General features: G+C 38.5%; 1 protein-coding gene across 9 annotated transcripts in view; it reads right to left on the reverse strand.

Moving 5' to 3' along the window:
• The window catches only part of Asph (Aspartyl beta-hydroxylase), a 294,582-nt gene that overhangs the window by 144,106 nt on the left and 134,146 nt on the right, over window positions 1-16,330 (reverse strand). For all 9 annotated transcript variants that reach the window (XR_011018630.1, XM_068228879.1, XM_068228881.1 and 6 more), the window contains exon 8: window positions 3,920-4,127. Coding sequence is in view for 8 of the 9 variants with exons in the window: in XM_068228879.1 (XP_068084980.1) it covers window positions 3,920-4,127 (208 nt within the window). In the remaining variant the exon portion in view is untranslated. The remainder of the gene's footprint in view (window positions 1-3,919; window positions 4,128-16,330) is intronic.

A 16,330-nucleotide genomic window follows, 5' to 3' on the forward strand; every position in this document is an offset into this window, starting at 1 on the left:
ATGGTGTTGCAATTTCCATTTTCTTAAGTGTAATAGGTTAAATACAGAACTTTCTGTATTTCCTTGAAACTTCTTGGTTCCACAGTATATCACTCACAATATGGTAAAAGCTATTTGCTTGTTGGACACTCTTTCCAATCTTCTCAGTTATCTTTCCATCTTCTGTGATTACACTCTTCAAGTATTCGAAATTTTTCACAACTTCTATTTTTTTATTTACTGTTATCTTTGCCCTTCCTTCTTCTCATTCCAAACTCTTCTGATTCCATATACTAACCTGTTCTTGTACTTCCATTTCATTCTCTCCTCAAATCACTATATCTAGGAAAAATAACACCATAGTGCTGAGGGAAGTGAAATTTTCAGACACTTAATGAGACACAACAGTTTAATTTGCAACATCATGGAAGGGAAAGTTCTTGGGAAAAAGGGAGGTCGAAGAGTTCCATACATCAAGAACCTCATGATACAAATGAACTGCAGCAATTATGTAGAGATGAAGATGCTGGTAATGAGAGAGAAAGTTGGTTGCAGCGGTAAGGTGTAGATTTTAGCAAATGATGACGATAACACTATAGGATCTGCAAACAATTTTGTTATGTTTCTTCTCATCTTCTGTTTTACACACTTGTGGATTTAATCCATGACTGTAATGAAGAGAACATTTCCCTGTCAAAGTCCTGTTTTAACGTCAAACTACAGTTCACAGCTACATGACATGAACCATGTAACCAATTTGTTTGTTCAGCTATTTCTATTAGGAGTGTTGTTGAATTTATATAATAGACTGTTTTTTCTAGAATGTATGTATTAAGTACATAGCAAAAACTGACAGAACAGCGATTATTTTCCTGAGAGCCTAAATCATCTGTCTGTCTGTTAGGTCATCAGCCCAGAGGCTGGTTGGATCCTCATATAGCACCACCAAAGGCTATGCAGTTATAGGAAAACCACAAAAAAACAATGGTAGTACCAAAATGAGGCGTACTAGGCAAGACGAGGAGTGAGGTAGTTTGCCATTGCTTTCCTCACTGGGCAAGACAGTGCTATTGTAGCACAACTAACCCTATGAGCAATACCTTTCATGACACTCAGACGCACTGGTTGTGCTTTGAATGTCATTACTCAGCACGACTCACACCCCAGCAGCTTCCATATTGTCACAGCCATGGATGAGACTGGGTCTTCAGTGGAAGCTACACTTTGTTCTGGCCTGTGCCAAGATGGAAGCAAAAGTACTGTATCCATCAAGAACTGACAGCAGGCAGGGCCTAAATCATAGTGTACAAGAAAGTAAAAATTCAGAGCACACAGAATCAATGTAAGGATTATCATGCACTTACTGCAACGTGATGTGGCATAACGTATGAAATGACGTTAAACTAAAGATGTTGTTATGAAGCACTTAACATTATATAACTAATGCCGATTGGTAGTTATTGCAATGCTGGGCAGACAAATCCACTATTCAGAATAGTTCTCTTTCCCTACTCAACAGATATAATTTTGTACTTTAATAAAAGAGAAATACGAGGGCAGGTCGGAAAGTAACGCACAATAAATTTTTTCTCCCCTGGTATTGCAGCTGAAATGTTGAAATTTCACAAGATAGTTAGAAGTTTGTGCTACAGAGGGTATTTTGTTTTCATGTGCAGCTATAGCGAGAGAAGCCTGAACTATGAAACAAACATGGCGCGCATGTTACTGTCATCCACATGTGAAGAGCAGCGAAGTGTAGTTCGATATTTGTGGGTCAAAGGGAATACACCGAGTGAAATTCACAGGGACATGCGTGGCATGTACGGGGACGACTGTCTGGACCGTAGCAATGTCTCCAGGTGGTGTGCATTCTTCCAAGAGGGCCGTATGAACTTTAGTGATTCGCCATGCTCCGGACGGCCGGTAACTCTGCAGAATGTTCGCGCCATTGAGGCAGCAATTTTAAACGACCGGTATGTGCACCTGCAAACCTTATCACGGACATTCAATTTTTCCTATGGTGCGGTGTATGACATTGTTCACGACACGTTGAAATTCTGTAAAGTTAGTGCTCGCTGGGTGCCTAAGAACTTAACAGACAACCATAAGGGCTAGTGAATGATGACAAGCATGGATCACTTAACGCATTACGCCACAGAAGGGCATGACTTTCTGAAAGGAATCATCACTGGTGATGAGTCATGGGTGTACCACTACACGCCCAAAACCAAGCAGGCCTCTATGGAGTTGAAACATGCTGGTTCCCCAGTACAAAAAATTCAAAGTGACTCAATCTGCTAGGAAACTGCTTATGACAGTGTTCTGGGACATGTTTGGTGTGTTATTGGTGGACTTTGCTGAACACAGGACCATTGTGAATGCTGCAGCCTACATTCAAACTTTGGTTAAGTTGTGTCATGCCTTTTGTGACAAGTGCTGCAACATTAATGCTGACGGTATCAAACTTCTTCATAATAATGCCCGTCCCCGTGTTGCTGCTCCTGTTCGTGAGAAACTCGCCAAATTTGGGTGGGAGGTGCTACAGCATCCAACACTTAATGTATTACACTGGTGATGAGTCGTGGGCGTACCACTACACGCCCAAAACCAAGCAGGCCTCTATGGAGTGGAAACATGCTGGTTCCCCAGTACCATCAGACTTTCATCTGTTTGGTCCCATGAAGAAATTCCTGGCTGGCCTACACTGTACACATATATAGAACGCACCACACCACCAACCACCACAGAAACACACAAGAGTGAATACCTCCCTCCACATAGGGTTAGCATCAGGAAGGGCGTCCGGCTGTAAAATTAGTTGAGACAGATGCGGAAGTGAAATCAGTAGTCCACAGATTGCTATACTCCAACCAAACGGACTTCTACTACAATCAGGGTGTATCGAAATTGGTACCATGATGGGAGAAATGCGTTGAGAAACTTGGTGACTATGTAGAAATGTAAGTCAAAGATGCAAGTTTATTTGTGATTTGTTTCGTTCTAGTACATAGTAAACTTTTTGGGAGAAAAAAAAAAACTACTGTGCGTTACTTTCCAAGCTGCTCTCGTAAAGAAGATACGAGATTCTGAAAGTTTGGAGTAAGAAATATTTTAAGTAACAAATGCTAAACAGAGAAGGCCAAGACTCTTAAAAAGAAAAGTTCATACACACAAGGATGAACAGTGAATGGTTAGATTTTCGTTTTGCAAAGTTAGATATTTTCTAATTTATTTATTTATTTGCACTTCTTGTTCCTGGCCTTTCTTTCAATGTATTGAGGTTGCCGCTTAGATTTGGACCATTTTACAGCCGGATGCCCTTCCTGATGCTAACCCTACGTGGAGGGAGGTATTCACTCTTGTGTGTTTCTGTGGTGGTTGGTGGTGTGGTGTGTTCTATATATGTGTACAGTATATGTATACACATATAAACGTGAACACAAACACCCAGTCCCTGAGCCAGAGGAAATAACCATATGTAGTTAAAATCCCCAACCTGGCCAGGAATCAAACTCAGGACCCTATAATCGAAAGCCATTATGTTGACCATTTAGCCAAGGAGCAGGAAATATTTACCAATTCACTGTTATATACAATTTATTACTCCATGCCGATTCGTTCAAATGCATCAAGTGACATAAGAACTCAACATAATGGGAAGGGAAAAACTGACATTGACAAACTTTTAAGTTATGTGAAGAATTGTTAAGTCATCCCTAAATAGCACCATTTAATGTCATGCATGATACTTTTACGTTATGTTGTCACATTGCATTAAGTGCATCATCATAAATGTGGCATAATCGCAAGTAACAGAAAGAGGTTTTTTTTGACAAACCGACACCTGACAGTAGCATTGCATATCTGTAGAAGGACATTTGAAACAGCACCTCAACCTCTGGCTACGAGAGGTGTGTAAATTAACAAGCAGACAACTTACCACCAGTCGGCTCAGGTTCTTGTTCTTCCTCGCTCTCTGGCCCAACATTATCATCATCATTATCATCATCAGCTCCTTCTTCAGGTTCATCCTCACCAGACTGCTGTTCATCATCTTCCTTAGATTGCTCTTCCTCAACTTCCTTTGAATGGATTTCTTCATCATCGGCTTCAGCATCATCTTCTGCACCGCCATCTTCGTCATCATCCTGAAAACCAAAGGACCAGAAGTTTTACTAATCTTCATTCAATTTTATTTACAGTGCCTCTTTTCTTTTACACTGAAAAAGAAAAAAGAAACATGTATGTGAATTACTTTCATAGTGTTTGGGGATTTGCTTCCCTATCATCCATGTCACTCAGCTTTCAAAAAACATTTAATGTAGTCATTTCAAGACACTTAATCATTTGCGCAGAGAAACCCAATGTCACTGGTGATAAGAATTTGTAAGAACTTCACCACAATGCTTCCCTATCATTCAACAAATCTACATATGCTCAAGTAAAGCTAACAGGAGTAAAATGCATTATATGTATAGGAAACAGATGGGGAGCAGCAACTTCCATGCACGATAGGGTACACATAAAGTACACATATGGTAGTGGTCACTGTAGACAGGTAGATGCAACCATCACCAAATGTGGCTTCATTGAACTGGACAGGAAGATCTATGTTATGGGTTTTTCAAGTACTGCAGTGGCCATATTTTTGTTTGGCTACAATGAGGAGTGTGGAAAGTGTTAATCATAAACTTGTCATTACTAAACTTCGATTTTCAAAATGAAAATGATGATAAATGATTGTTGTTTTAAGGAGCCTAACATCTAGGTCAGTGGCTCTTAAAAATCAAAATTAACCTGATAATGCTTAATGTAGTCAAACTAGCTCAAAACATACCTGAGCATGGAGAATACAAGCATACAAACAATAGAGTCTCCAGCATTGTTCCCAATGTGAATGTTAGTGTGCTGTGGAAAAGGTTGAGAATCACTATTCGTTTATGGTATGATCTCAAGGTCAAGGAAAGTGATTTATTATGGTTTGTGTTTTTCAACAATGTGGCTTGGTGCAACAACTATGAATGTCAAATTTTATCAAAATAAGTTGTTTGTGGTATTGGGCTATATGAGCTACAAGGACCAATGTCCATCCATAAAGGAGAAATAGAATGTGTAAAACAACTGTCATAGTGTGTTTTCATTTCTCTTATGTACAATAAGTTACAATGTTGATATTAAAACTGGAAACACTATGTTGACATACTAGATGTAAGTTATAACATTCTTTTTACAATTTCTGTTTTTCACCACACCGACAAAGATAGGTCTTTATGGCGATGATGATGTACCAGTTTATATTTGGGATTGCGAATGGAAAGCAGGAACTGTTGTTCTGTACATCATTACTATTATTGTAATAAAGGAAACCAAGTATTTGTACTACACAGCAAGATGTTAAGAGGATCGTCGCCGTAAGACCTATCTGTGTCGGTGTGACGTAAAACAACTAGCAAAAAAAAAAAAACTAGCAAAAACAAAAAAAAAAAAAGATGTTAAGAGGGACTGTTTGGACACCCTATTGAAAGACTGGCTCTTTCATTCTCACATCCCGCTGGTGTCAGAAACAAGTTATGGTTCTGGTGTCAGAACGTCAGAGAATATGGGAATGACGCCAGAAAGAATTCTGAGGTCTGGCAAGGGTCAGAGTGTTCCGGCAATTGTCAGAGGGTGTGAGAACATTCCACCCACGCGGTAAGAATGTGCATAGGCTGCTCCGGTCAAATCCTGCACATGATAGGTCGATTGGTTCCCTAGTTTTGGAAGGGGATGCATGCAAACTGATGGGGGTTTCTTCATATTCTAAGATGCAACGCTAGTGTCGTCTAATATCATCTTGATCTTCAGAGAAGGTGGGCGGTTCTGTTCAGAGCTCTCACTCCGAAGGGGTAGTTCCAGCCTAAGTTACAAGATAATGTAATTTTTAATTTTCTTTAACATGTCTTAACTTAACTTTTACGGCTGCAGGAATTTGGTGGGGTAGTCTCGCATCTCCCATGTTTTAATTTAATCGAAAAAAAGCTTTTCAGCACTATGGTACGCAGTGTGTTTGGGAATAGGTAACCTTACCAAGTAAATAATAAGATAAAGTAATGTCATTGTGTTTTTCTTTGTTGCCTGTCTCGGTAGAATGGGACTACCTCACTGCAATAGGGAATCTTCAATTCCGATGTAGGCTTTTAGTTTCTGGGTCATGCCCTTGATGTTCGTTACTTCACTTTATTGCCTAAATTACTATGGTTTAACCTTAGTTCTAAAATGGTAAATTTATTTGATATCACCTTTAAAATTGTCCGGGTTTATTTAGTGCACAGAACATCACCTGAATTCTGATGTCAGAATTACCAATCCTCCTGTGCCTGCGAGCACAGCTATCATTTTGGTCATCTTCAGTTGTTTCTCAATGTAGCATCCTGACGTAATATTAATTGCTTCATAGTCCTAGACTGCAGGGGTCAAGGTATTTGTGAGAAAGCCAATGATTTCAGGTTAAAAACATTAATGATATCTTTAAACCATTTTCTGAGTGTCGACGAACAGTGTAAATGTCTATTAATACAGTTAAGCTCTGTGACTGTGTCTGTGTTTTCTAAAATAATTTTGAAGGTTAGGATGTTATCTAAATGAACCTAAAGAGTTACGTTAAATAAATGATATTTTAAGGAACCTGATAGACCAAGGAGGCTTTAAACCCTGAAGAAGTTGTGCTGAACCGATCATCATCAATGTCCCACTCCAGTCGCCCGGGTGTGGTTAACAAACCTCCTCCACTCCTTTCTGTCCTTCCACTTTTCCTGCTCTATTACATCCAATCCGGCTTCTCTAATGTCTTTCCAAATCTGATCCATTCACTTTCTTCTCGGTCTTCCAACTGGTTTCTTTCCAATTCCTTTCTTGCTACCCGTTCCTTTCCCATTCTTTTCACATGTACGAACCATCTCATTCTTGCTTTCTGTATCGTCTGCACTAACGGTTCTTTATTTAGCTCATTTAGACTCATTTAGCTCTTCTCTAATTTTAATATTTTGAATTCTATCTCTTATTTTTTTAACCGATATTCTTAAAAATTTCATTTCTACTGCTTGGATCTTACTATCTTCTCTCTTATTAGTTACCAGTGTTTCTAGTCCGTATGTTACAATTGGTATGAAATACTGTTTATATAATGTTAATTTCGTTCTCTTGGGTACTTTGTCATCCCATTAAAGCTCTCTGACTTGATGATAAAATGTTGTACCTTTACTTAGTCTGTTATTAATTTCAGGATTGATTTCATTACTTCCATTAATAATGCTACCCAGATACGTCAACTGTTCTACATTCTCTAACCGTTCTCTGACTATGTTCACTTGGCTTCTCTTTTCCACAGTGCACGACTACATTTTTCTTTTACTAATTACCATTCCAAACTCCTTCAGATTTTGATTCCAAATGTCCAAGTCTCCTTTGTACTTCCTTTTCTCCCTTTCCCCAAATCACCACATCATCTGCAATTACCAAAGCATTCAATTCATCACTACCGATACTCTGTTTTACACATTTTATGATTTCATCCATCAATATAATAAACAATAATTGCGACAGTTCACTTCCTTGTTGAGACCTTTTTTGTATAAAATGTTTCACAGTCCCCACTCCCCACTTGTACACTGCTTTTACTCTCATGACACAACACTTATCTTGTTAATTAATGATTTTGGAACATTCCTTTTCAGTAGGCATTACCATAGATTTTTTCTCTTAACTGTATCATAAGCTTTTTCCAAATCAAAAAATACAAAGATGATTTCCTTGTTCCTTTCCTTTCGATTGATGTTTTGAGTGTGTTCCATTAGAGTGTTGTAAGAACCCTTCAGAAATCGATAATTCTAGACGGTTGATTCAACAGTATATATATCGAGCCGTCAGTCAGTGAGGCAGCGAGTTCAAGAGAGCGTGTGTTATAGTGCCCAAGTCAGTGTTGTTGATATCTGTACTTGTCAGAATCGACTTCAGGGTACTACGCTATTAAGTGTTGTAGTGTCACTTGCCAGTGTGTATAATTGTGTATTGTGACTAACAGTGACAATAAAGTAATTTACACAAGGAAGTTGACGTGTTTTCGTGTGATATTTATTTTCTATACTAATATTATAAAGAGGAAAAATTTGTTTGTTTGTAACGAATAGGCTCAAAAACTACTGAACCGATTTTAAAAATTACTTCACCTATGGAAAGCTACATTGCCAGTGAGTAACATGGGCTGTATTTTATTTTCAAAACAATTCGAGGTGGGGGGCACGGGAGGACATATAAAAATAATAGGCTAATATAGGCAAAATATCGAATTTGTCGTATAAGGACGAAACAAGGCTCAATTTAATCCTCTTGACGCAAAGAACAAAACTCGGTAAGCCCTATGGGCCCGAAAACCATGTTTTAAGGCCCTAAAACCAACCGTTACGGAGATATTGGCATCACACTACCCCTGCTCTAGGAATCGGATAAAGTAATGAACTGCCGTAACCATGGCAACGTCAGCTCCAGGATTCTACAGCAGCTAGATTATGCATGCATGTTTGGGCATAGCTGCCAACCAAAATTGATACACATATGACTTACTATCTGGAAAAAATAAACTGTTGTGCAAGACGCTCATAGCACTCCTTTGGGCGGGGATGGAAAGGGAGTGAAGTATAAAAATAATAGCCCCAGAGATCTTCGTAGTACAGTGACCAGTGGTTGCCGACGGGCCTCCGTTCTTACGTACTGGCTTAGGCTTCAGCATTTTGCGGAGCCTGTTACCTATAGTTTAAAGTATTTTCTACCAAAAATAATGGAGTAGTAGGATCACTGATGTTATTAGTGCCGATATTTTGGTCCACTTTTACGATCATTGTAACCATGAAAACAACCTATATACTGTACACAATTGTCTTGACTTGAAAAAATTTATCAATATTTGTACTCTGATTAAGGGGCTGCCTGGCCGAGGCGGTAAAGGCGTGCTCGGTTCGCCCGGAAGGACGTGGGTTCGAATCCACGTCAGGAAGTCGTAAAATTTAAGAAACAAGATTCCCACTTCCGGAGGTGCATATGGCCCTGAGGTTCACTCAGCCTACACCAAAAATGAGTACCAGGTTAATTCCTGGGGGCAAAGGCGGCCGGGCGTAGAGCTAACCACTCTATCCCATCACATGCCGAGGTTAACAATGGTGGAAGCCTTTACCTTCCACTCCTCCAAGGGCCTTCATGGCCTGTACGGAGGTGACTTTGCTTGCTTTGCTTGTACTCAGATTCATTATATGATGTGCGACATGAGTGACAAGCCCTGAGAATTATAATTCTCGATAATTATAGTAGTTTCTTTTATGCATCGCGTATTTCCTTGATCATTTGTAATAGTTACGAAATGTCGGAAATATTTATATTTGTGGTACTATCTGGCGGAAGTATACTTACACTAAACCTGCAGCTTTGTGAAGGGTGCAGGTATATCTAGGTGGGATTGAAGGAAAAACATGGTAGCAAAAGATTTTAGAGGTCGATGCTAATTACGAACTAATATTTAGATGCACCCGTGAAGATAAGAAGAAGAAGATACACTATAATTCCAAACATGACAAATAATCTATATGTACTTAAGCAAATACACCAATGATATAAATATCTAATGAAGTCGCTCACACCGATAGCATAAGTAACTAAAGCCAGTTTCTGATAACCCGTACGAAGAACGGGTACTTCTGCTAGTCATTAAATAAAATCGCATTTGAGAACGACAGACTAGTGGTATTTGTGCTGCCAAAATCATATGGTTCTTCATATAATGGAGTGACGTTTTCATAACAGTTCAGCAAAGTTTCAACGTGCCTTTGGAACTCCTTCAATATTTTGGTCTTATCCCTAGTCACCTCACCATTAGGAAGTTCTACAGATTGGACGGATTCATTTTGAGTTCTCCTATTCTTAACAATATTGTATAACAGTTTTTATTTCCATCCTGCATTATTTTGGTAGCCAGATCTTCCTTGCATTTCTGCTTTTATCTACAACCAACTGTTTGACCTGTAATTTTTTCTTTCTGTAAAGTGACAGCTTCTCCTCTATTTCTTGTTGATCTCCCTGTGTTCTTGCTTGATATTAGGATCTTCTTGCATGGTTTCTGTCATAGATAGCCTTTTTAATATCATCATTCCACCAGGCAGTTTCTTTAGGTTTCCTTATTTGACTCTATTGTCCACATACTTTTTCTGCTGTACCAACCACAACCTTCTTTAGAGTATCCCATTCTTCATCTACCAATTTCAGTTCTTCTCCCGGCAACAACCTGCGGACACCTTCCCTGAATTCTTTCTTTACACTTGGCTTGGTTAGTCACCAAGTTTTTATATTTGGGACTCTCTTGTTACAGACTCTGGGAGGTCTTTTCTCTGCAATAACTGCAACCAACAGTCTATGGTCTCCACCAAGATCTTCACTTGGAATGACCTTGACATCACTGACATTTTTCCATACATTAGGATCTATCAGAATATAATCTATTACTGTACCTATTTTATCATACCAGCTATATCTTGTGATTTTATGGGAGTCCCTTTTCTTGAACGAAGAAGAAAAAAAATTATGACATAATTGAGAAACATTATTGATAGCGATGATCACAACATCCATATAGCAGTTTTCAGCTTTTTAACCACAGACTCCATGGTGCAACAGTCCTGATGGACGTTGGCCTACCAAGTGACCACTGCTCAACCCAAAGGCCTGTAGATTATGAGGCGATACATGGCCCGTGCTACAAGTCCTCTCTGTCATTATTCTTGGGTTGCTATTCAACTGTAATCGTGCAGGCCGAGTGGACCTTGAACCAACCATCAGGTCTAGGTAAAAGTCCCTGAGTTGGCTGGGAATCAAATCCGGGACCTCTAGGCGAGACGCAACCACTTTACCCTTCGACTGCGGGTCCGGCGAATAACCACAAACAGGTGACTTGAAGTTTACTGCTGCTAATTCTCATGCTGCACATTTTTGTGGATTTTATGGCTTGTCTTTAACAGTCTTGCTTCTACATAGATCACAACAGCTCTTTCTTCTGAAAATTCAGCAAGGACCATGGTTTTAGTTGAGCTCAGTATATGCTATGTGGCAGACGTCACAGGCTCGTCTTGTTCTAAGGTGTACAGAACTGTTAAAAGATACATCAAGGACAATATCTACACCAGGAGTCCTGGTTCTGGCTATAGGAGCAGCACTATTGAGCGTGATGCTTGTGTTGTTCATGACTGCCATACAACAGCTGCAGAGATCAGAAATCATTTGCAACAAGTACAGGGCACAAACATCATGGAAATGTCAGTAGGGAGGAAGTTGTATGAAGCAGACTTACAGTCCGAGGCCCGCCATACAACCTCTGCTTACACGCGAGCACCATGCCTTACGAATGGAATTCGCCAATGGCCATCAAAATTGGACTGTGATGCAGTGGAGCTCAGTGCTGTTTACAGATGAATCCAGATTCTGTTTGAGGGTGCTGGATGGAAGGGAGAATATGGACAAGGTCCAACGAACGTTATTCACTCTGTACTTTCTCTGGAAGGACACTGTTCAACGGAGGCCCTGTGATGGTCTGGGCTGGGATTACGACTGATGCGTGCACAGAACTTGCGTTTGTTGATAATGGGAGTAACAGCCCACCGATACGTATAGGAGATTTTAGTGGATCACGTGTTGACTTCTGCACCTGTCATCAGTGAAAACGCTATAACAGATTCTCACTCTCAGCTCACATGAAAATAATATCCACTTGCATTCACTAACCTCTTCTTACAGAGAGGTTTAAAGAATAGTTTGATTTATTTGCAGTGTTAAAAAGGTAGTCAAAACATAATTCCAAAGCAGCTAGTAAGTAGGTAGGCTATTACGTTATTTTATAATTATTTTAATGAATCTTAGTATTATAACTTAGTTGACATTCGACAATTAACTCAATTCAGCTCTCAAACCTACCCTATGACCATGGATCATGCTCATGACCATTCTGTTTTATATTAGGAAGAAATGCTCAGTATTCTCTCAGTTTGTATGTTGCATCATTGCACAAGACTTCAATCATCGAATAACGAGATCACCGGTGTACATGGACAGCGAAAATGTGAGCTGACTGGTGCAATAACTTAACTTAAACGATGTTGAATCAGAAAACTGTGAATACAGTAGAATTTCCAAGTTCTTTGATTTATTTAAGGAAAGCCTAGATGAACAATTGATAGGGAATCTGCCACCTGAACTACAGTCGTAAATGCAGATCACTGATGATTGCGTGTAAAGTTACTTTTTCTCTAATTCTATATACTTATTTAATGGAGTTGTCATTGTGGGGGACAGGCTTTGTAACATCAAAACTTGATGCGAAGAGGTGGCTGCAGGAGAAACATGAATCTGAAAGCTGAATGATACATACAAAAGCATTTCATAGAATGAAAGACCAGATGGCAGCAGCGAGCAGTGAATGCTGTTGTTGCTGTCTATCAGTACACACTACAGAGATGTAACAGGAACGGTTAACTCTAATGTGCCATGAATCAGATCAGTGCATTCAGTAACGTGAACGGAACCAAATGAATCAATTCAGCAAAATGAATCAAATACATCATCACTAATATAAATGCTGTTGGATGTTTTCTTTTGAAAACCTAGGTGGTCAGCTCTAGTTATCTAATCTTCACAGCTTGCACAGTTTTGAAAGTCTGCTTGTTCCTGAGGGATTACATCCATTGTGGAAGCTATAGGATTGTACAGTAGTCTCTCAAATAGTTTGAAACAGCACATTTGAAGTGCAATCAGGTGGGAGTTCTTAAGTCTATCACTTGGCTTGCTAGGTTTCAATACAATACCATACAGTTACTCACAAGTCTTCTCTTGTAAGATTCATCTTTACCTCCCTTTATTCATCTGTTACTTCCGCTTCCTCAGTAGATCAGTGGTACAGAGTCTGCCTCCCGATCCCATGATCGCAGGTTCAAACCCGACAAAAGGTAGTTATTAGGACAAAGTCACAATTTTCCAAAGTAATCACCCAACGCAGGCAGCCTAGATGCAGTCAAACCAAAATGCCTGCACTCTGTAGCTGAGGCCATATGATTTTTATTAGCAGTTACTTCGTGTGACAAAAGAATTCAGAACAGTGAATTTAACAACACACTTTTTGGATCACTTCCAGGTGGGGATTTCCTTTTAGCAATAAGATAAAATGTTCCATTTCTTTTTTCTTCTCTCTCTGGTAATAGATCTGAATTAAAATTCATATTATGTGACTAAATGTGATAGGACATTACTGTTCTAAGCTCGGCACTAATAAAGACATGTACTACTACAAAATCGACAACTCCTGGATGAACAGTATCAAGCATACTTTCCAATACTTCCTATAAAGTGACAGTGTTATATCTACAAACAAGGAATACTATGTAGAAATGTGAAAACTTTAATTTCTCTCAGCACATTAATTTGTAGAAGTGGTGATGAAATAATTAATTAGAGATAGTGGATTTTATCATTGTATAGCATTATTAATGTTAGCATTTAGCACTGATTTATGATGGAAGTGATTATTTTCGAATGAAGAATTGAATGTTAATATATCAGTATATCAACTATTACATTTTCTAGATTCTCCAGTTTAAATTCAAGGAAATTACTGGAATATACAAAAATGTGGCATAATAGTGAACGTCTCTACTTAGTATAAAGTCCTCAATTTGGTCTGTCTGTGACAGCTAATCTCAAGAACTGCTGCATGGATTTTGATGCGGTTTTCACTATTCTATTAAGCATTTCTCAAGAAAGGTTTATGTATAATAACATTCATCTATGACAGAGGGAAGCCACATAGCAACGATTTTAGTGAAGTATATCGAAGAAAAAACGGCCGTTGGGCACGTTTTTAGATTATACTGGCTAAACAGTTAAAGATACATGTATGGTACGAGGGTAAGATTATTGTTCAGCATAAAACGTTCTACAAAAATGTCTGCAACAGTATATATCTTTAACATATAGCCCATCATAAGTGTTTTTATCTTACAGTTACGATTTAAGTGAAGCAAGTAAAAAAAAAAAAAAAAACGGCTGTCCGGGTGCCTTTTCAGGTTACGCTGTCTGAACAATTAAAGATTTCCTTCATTAGCCATTTAGGCTGGTTGATTTCCTGTTACATGACATCTCAGACTCCTGCTCCTTGGAGCCTAAATCTTCATAAATTAATAGTCCATTATTAGGAGGTGTCAGAAATACATCTGCATCTAACAAGTTGTCTACAATTGCTAGTATTTCTTCAAGAGTCAACCTGTGCAACACTGATAAGTGCATATGAAACACCTATCCCTGCCATTCCTACTGCTCACATATGTGAGGAGATAAATCCCCAGTTTCATTACAGAAAATGTTATTCCATAACTGAACTGTTAACGACAGCATACAAACTTACAAACAATATATATATATAATAAACAAAGCAGCAATCCAGAAAGGAGTGAGGCAAGGCTGCAGTTTGTCTTTCCCTCCTTTTCAATGTTTATATAGAACAGGCAGTAAAGGAAATCAAAGAAAAATTTGGAAAGGCAATCACAATCCAAGGAGAAGAAATCAGAACCCTGATATTTGCTGGCAATGTGGTTATTTTATCTGAGTGTACAGAAGATCTAGAGAAATTGCTGAATGATATGGACAGAGCCTTGGGGAAGGAATACAAGATGAAAATAAATAAGACCAAAACAAAAGTAATGGAGTGCAGTCAAGCAAAGTCAGGTGATGCAGGAAATATTAGAATTGGAAATGAAGTCTTAAAAGGAAATAGATGAATAGTATTACTTGGGTCATAAGATAATGATGGCAGAAGTAAGGAGGACGTAAAATGCAGAATAGCACAAGCAAGGAAGGCCTTTATTAAGAAAAGAAATTTGCTCACTCAAACACTGATATAGGAATTAGAAAGGTGTTTTTGTAGACTTTCATCTGGAGTTTGGCTCTGTATGGAAGTGAAGCATGGAAGATAACTAGCTCATAAAGAGAGAAAAAGCTTTTGAAATGTGGTGTTACAGAAGAATGCTGAAGTGAGATCGATAGATCAAATCACGAATGAAGAGATACTGAATTGAATTGGTGACAAGAGATCAATGTGACCACATTTGACAAGAAGAGATGGATGGTAGGACACGTCATAAGACACCTAGGACTTGTTCAGTTGGTTTTTGAGGGAAGTTTAGGCAGTACAAATGGTTAGGGTTAGACCAAGGTATGAATATGACAAACAGATTAGAGCAGATGTAGGATACAGTAGTTACATAGAAATGAAAAGATTAGCACAGAATAGGGTGGCATGGAGAGCTGCTGGGCTATGGGCTGATGACTCAAACAACTTGCTTGAATATACCATATGTGCGCAAATAATCCCCACTGCCGAATAATCCCCGCAACCTAATTTTAGGAAAGCTCATTTTGAAAAAAAATTTTAAGGAACTAAAATTTCTTCCAATGAAAAAGTAACATAGGCATAAACAAACATTTCATATCACTCCCCAAGGTCCTTGCGGTCTTTACGCAAATATGAATGTGTAAATTTATGGATATAGCTGCTTTGTCTGAACATATTTGAGAAAAACATTATCACTGCTATAAAATAAATATATTTGCCATGAAAATTATCAAGTAGCCCTGGGTATTTCATTAATCTGAACTTGCTACTGCAAGATTGAAAGATTCGTTGTCTCTTGCATCAGTATTATCCTCTCCTAAATTACTTACAAATTCGTTACACACCACATCTAAAACACAATTCAGACACGGTCTTTTTTTTTTTTTTACGCAGACATTAATATGACCGGTGGTGGATAATTCTTTTTCGTGTAATGTAAACAGTTGAAACAGACACACTGGTAAACTTGGATGTTAGTTTATCGATATGGTACAACCTTGTTAATTCAAAGTTGTTGGGAAGAAAAATTCGGACTTCGAATAACATTATTTTGAATTAACCGCCGACTCGTACTTCAGAAATGCCAACCCATGCCGCGTCAAAAAAATATTCTAAGATCTGTTACTGCATGCAATTAACATTGATTCACAATTTAAACCTTTCAAATGAAATGGAAAAGAACTATTTCCAAAATGTATCCAACAAGGTGCATTTACAGTACGGTATCCAAATAATGCACTTGGATAACTCACTGACAAACATAACCTCACGCAACGAAAGAAAAAAGGAAAAAAATAATTCTAAGACGAGAAGTCTATGCTGGCTCTCCTGAGCGAGTACTTTATTCATTGGTTTACTGTACTGTATGTTTTTTTAGATGTGTTGTATTTGTATGGAAAG

Source organism: Anabrus simplex, chromosome 8, assembly GCF_040414725.1.
Source record: "Anabrus simplex isolate iqAnaSimp1 chromosome 8, ASM4041472v1, whole genome shotgun sequence".
In the NCBI taxonomy this organism is placed as follows: domain Eukaryota; kingdom Metazoa; phylum Arthropoda; class Insecta; order Orthoptera; family Tettigoniidae; genus Anabrus; species Anabrus simplex.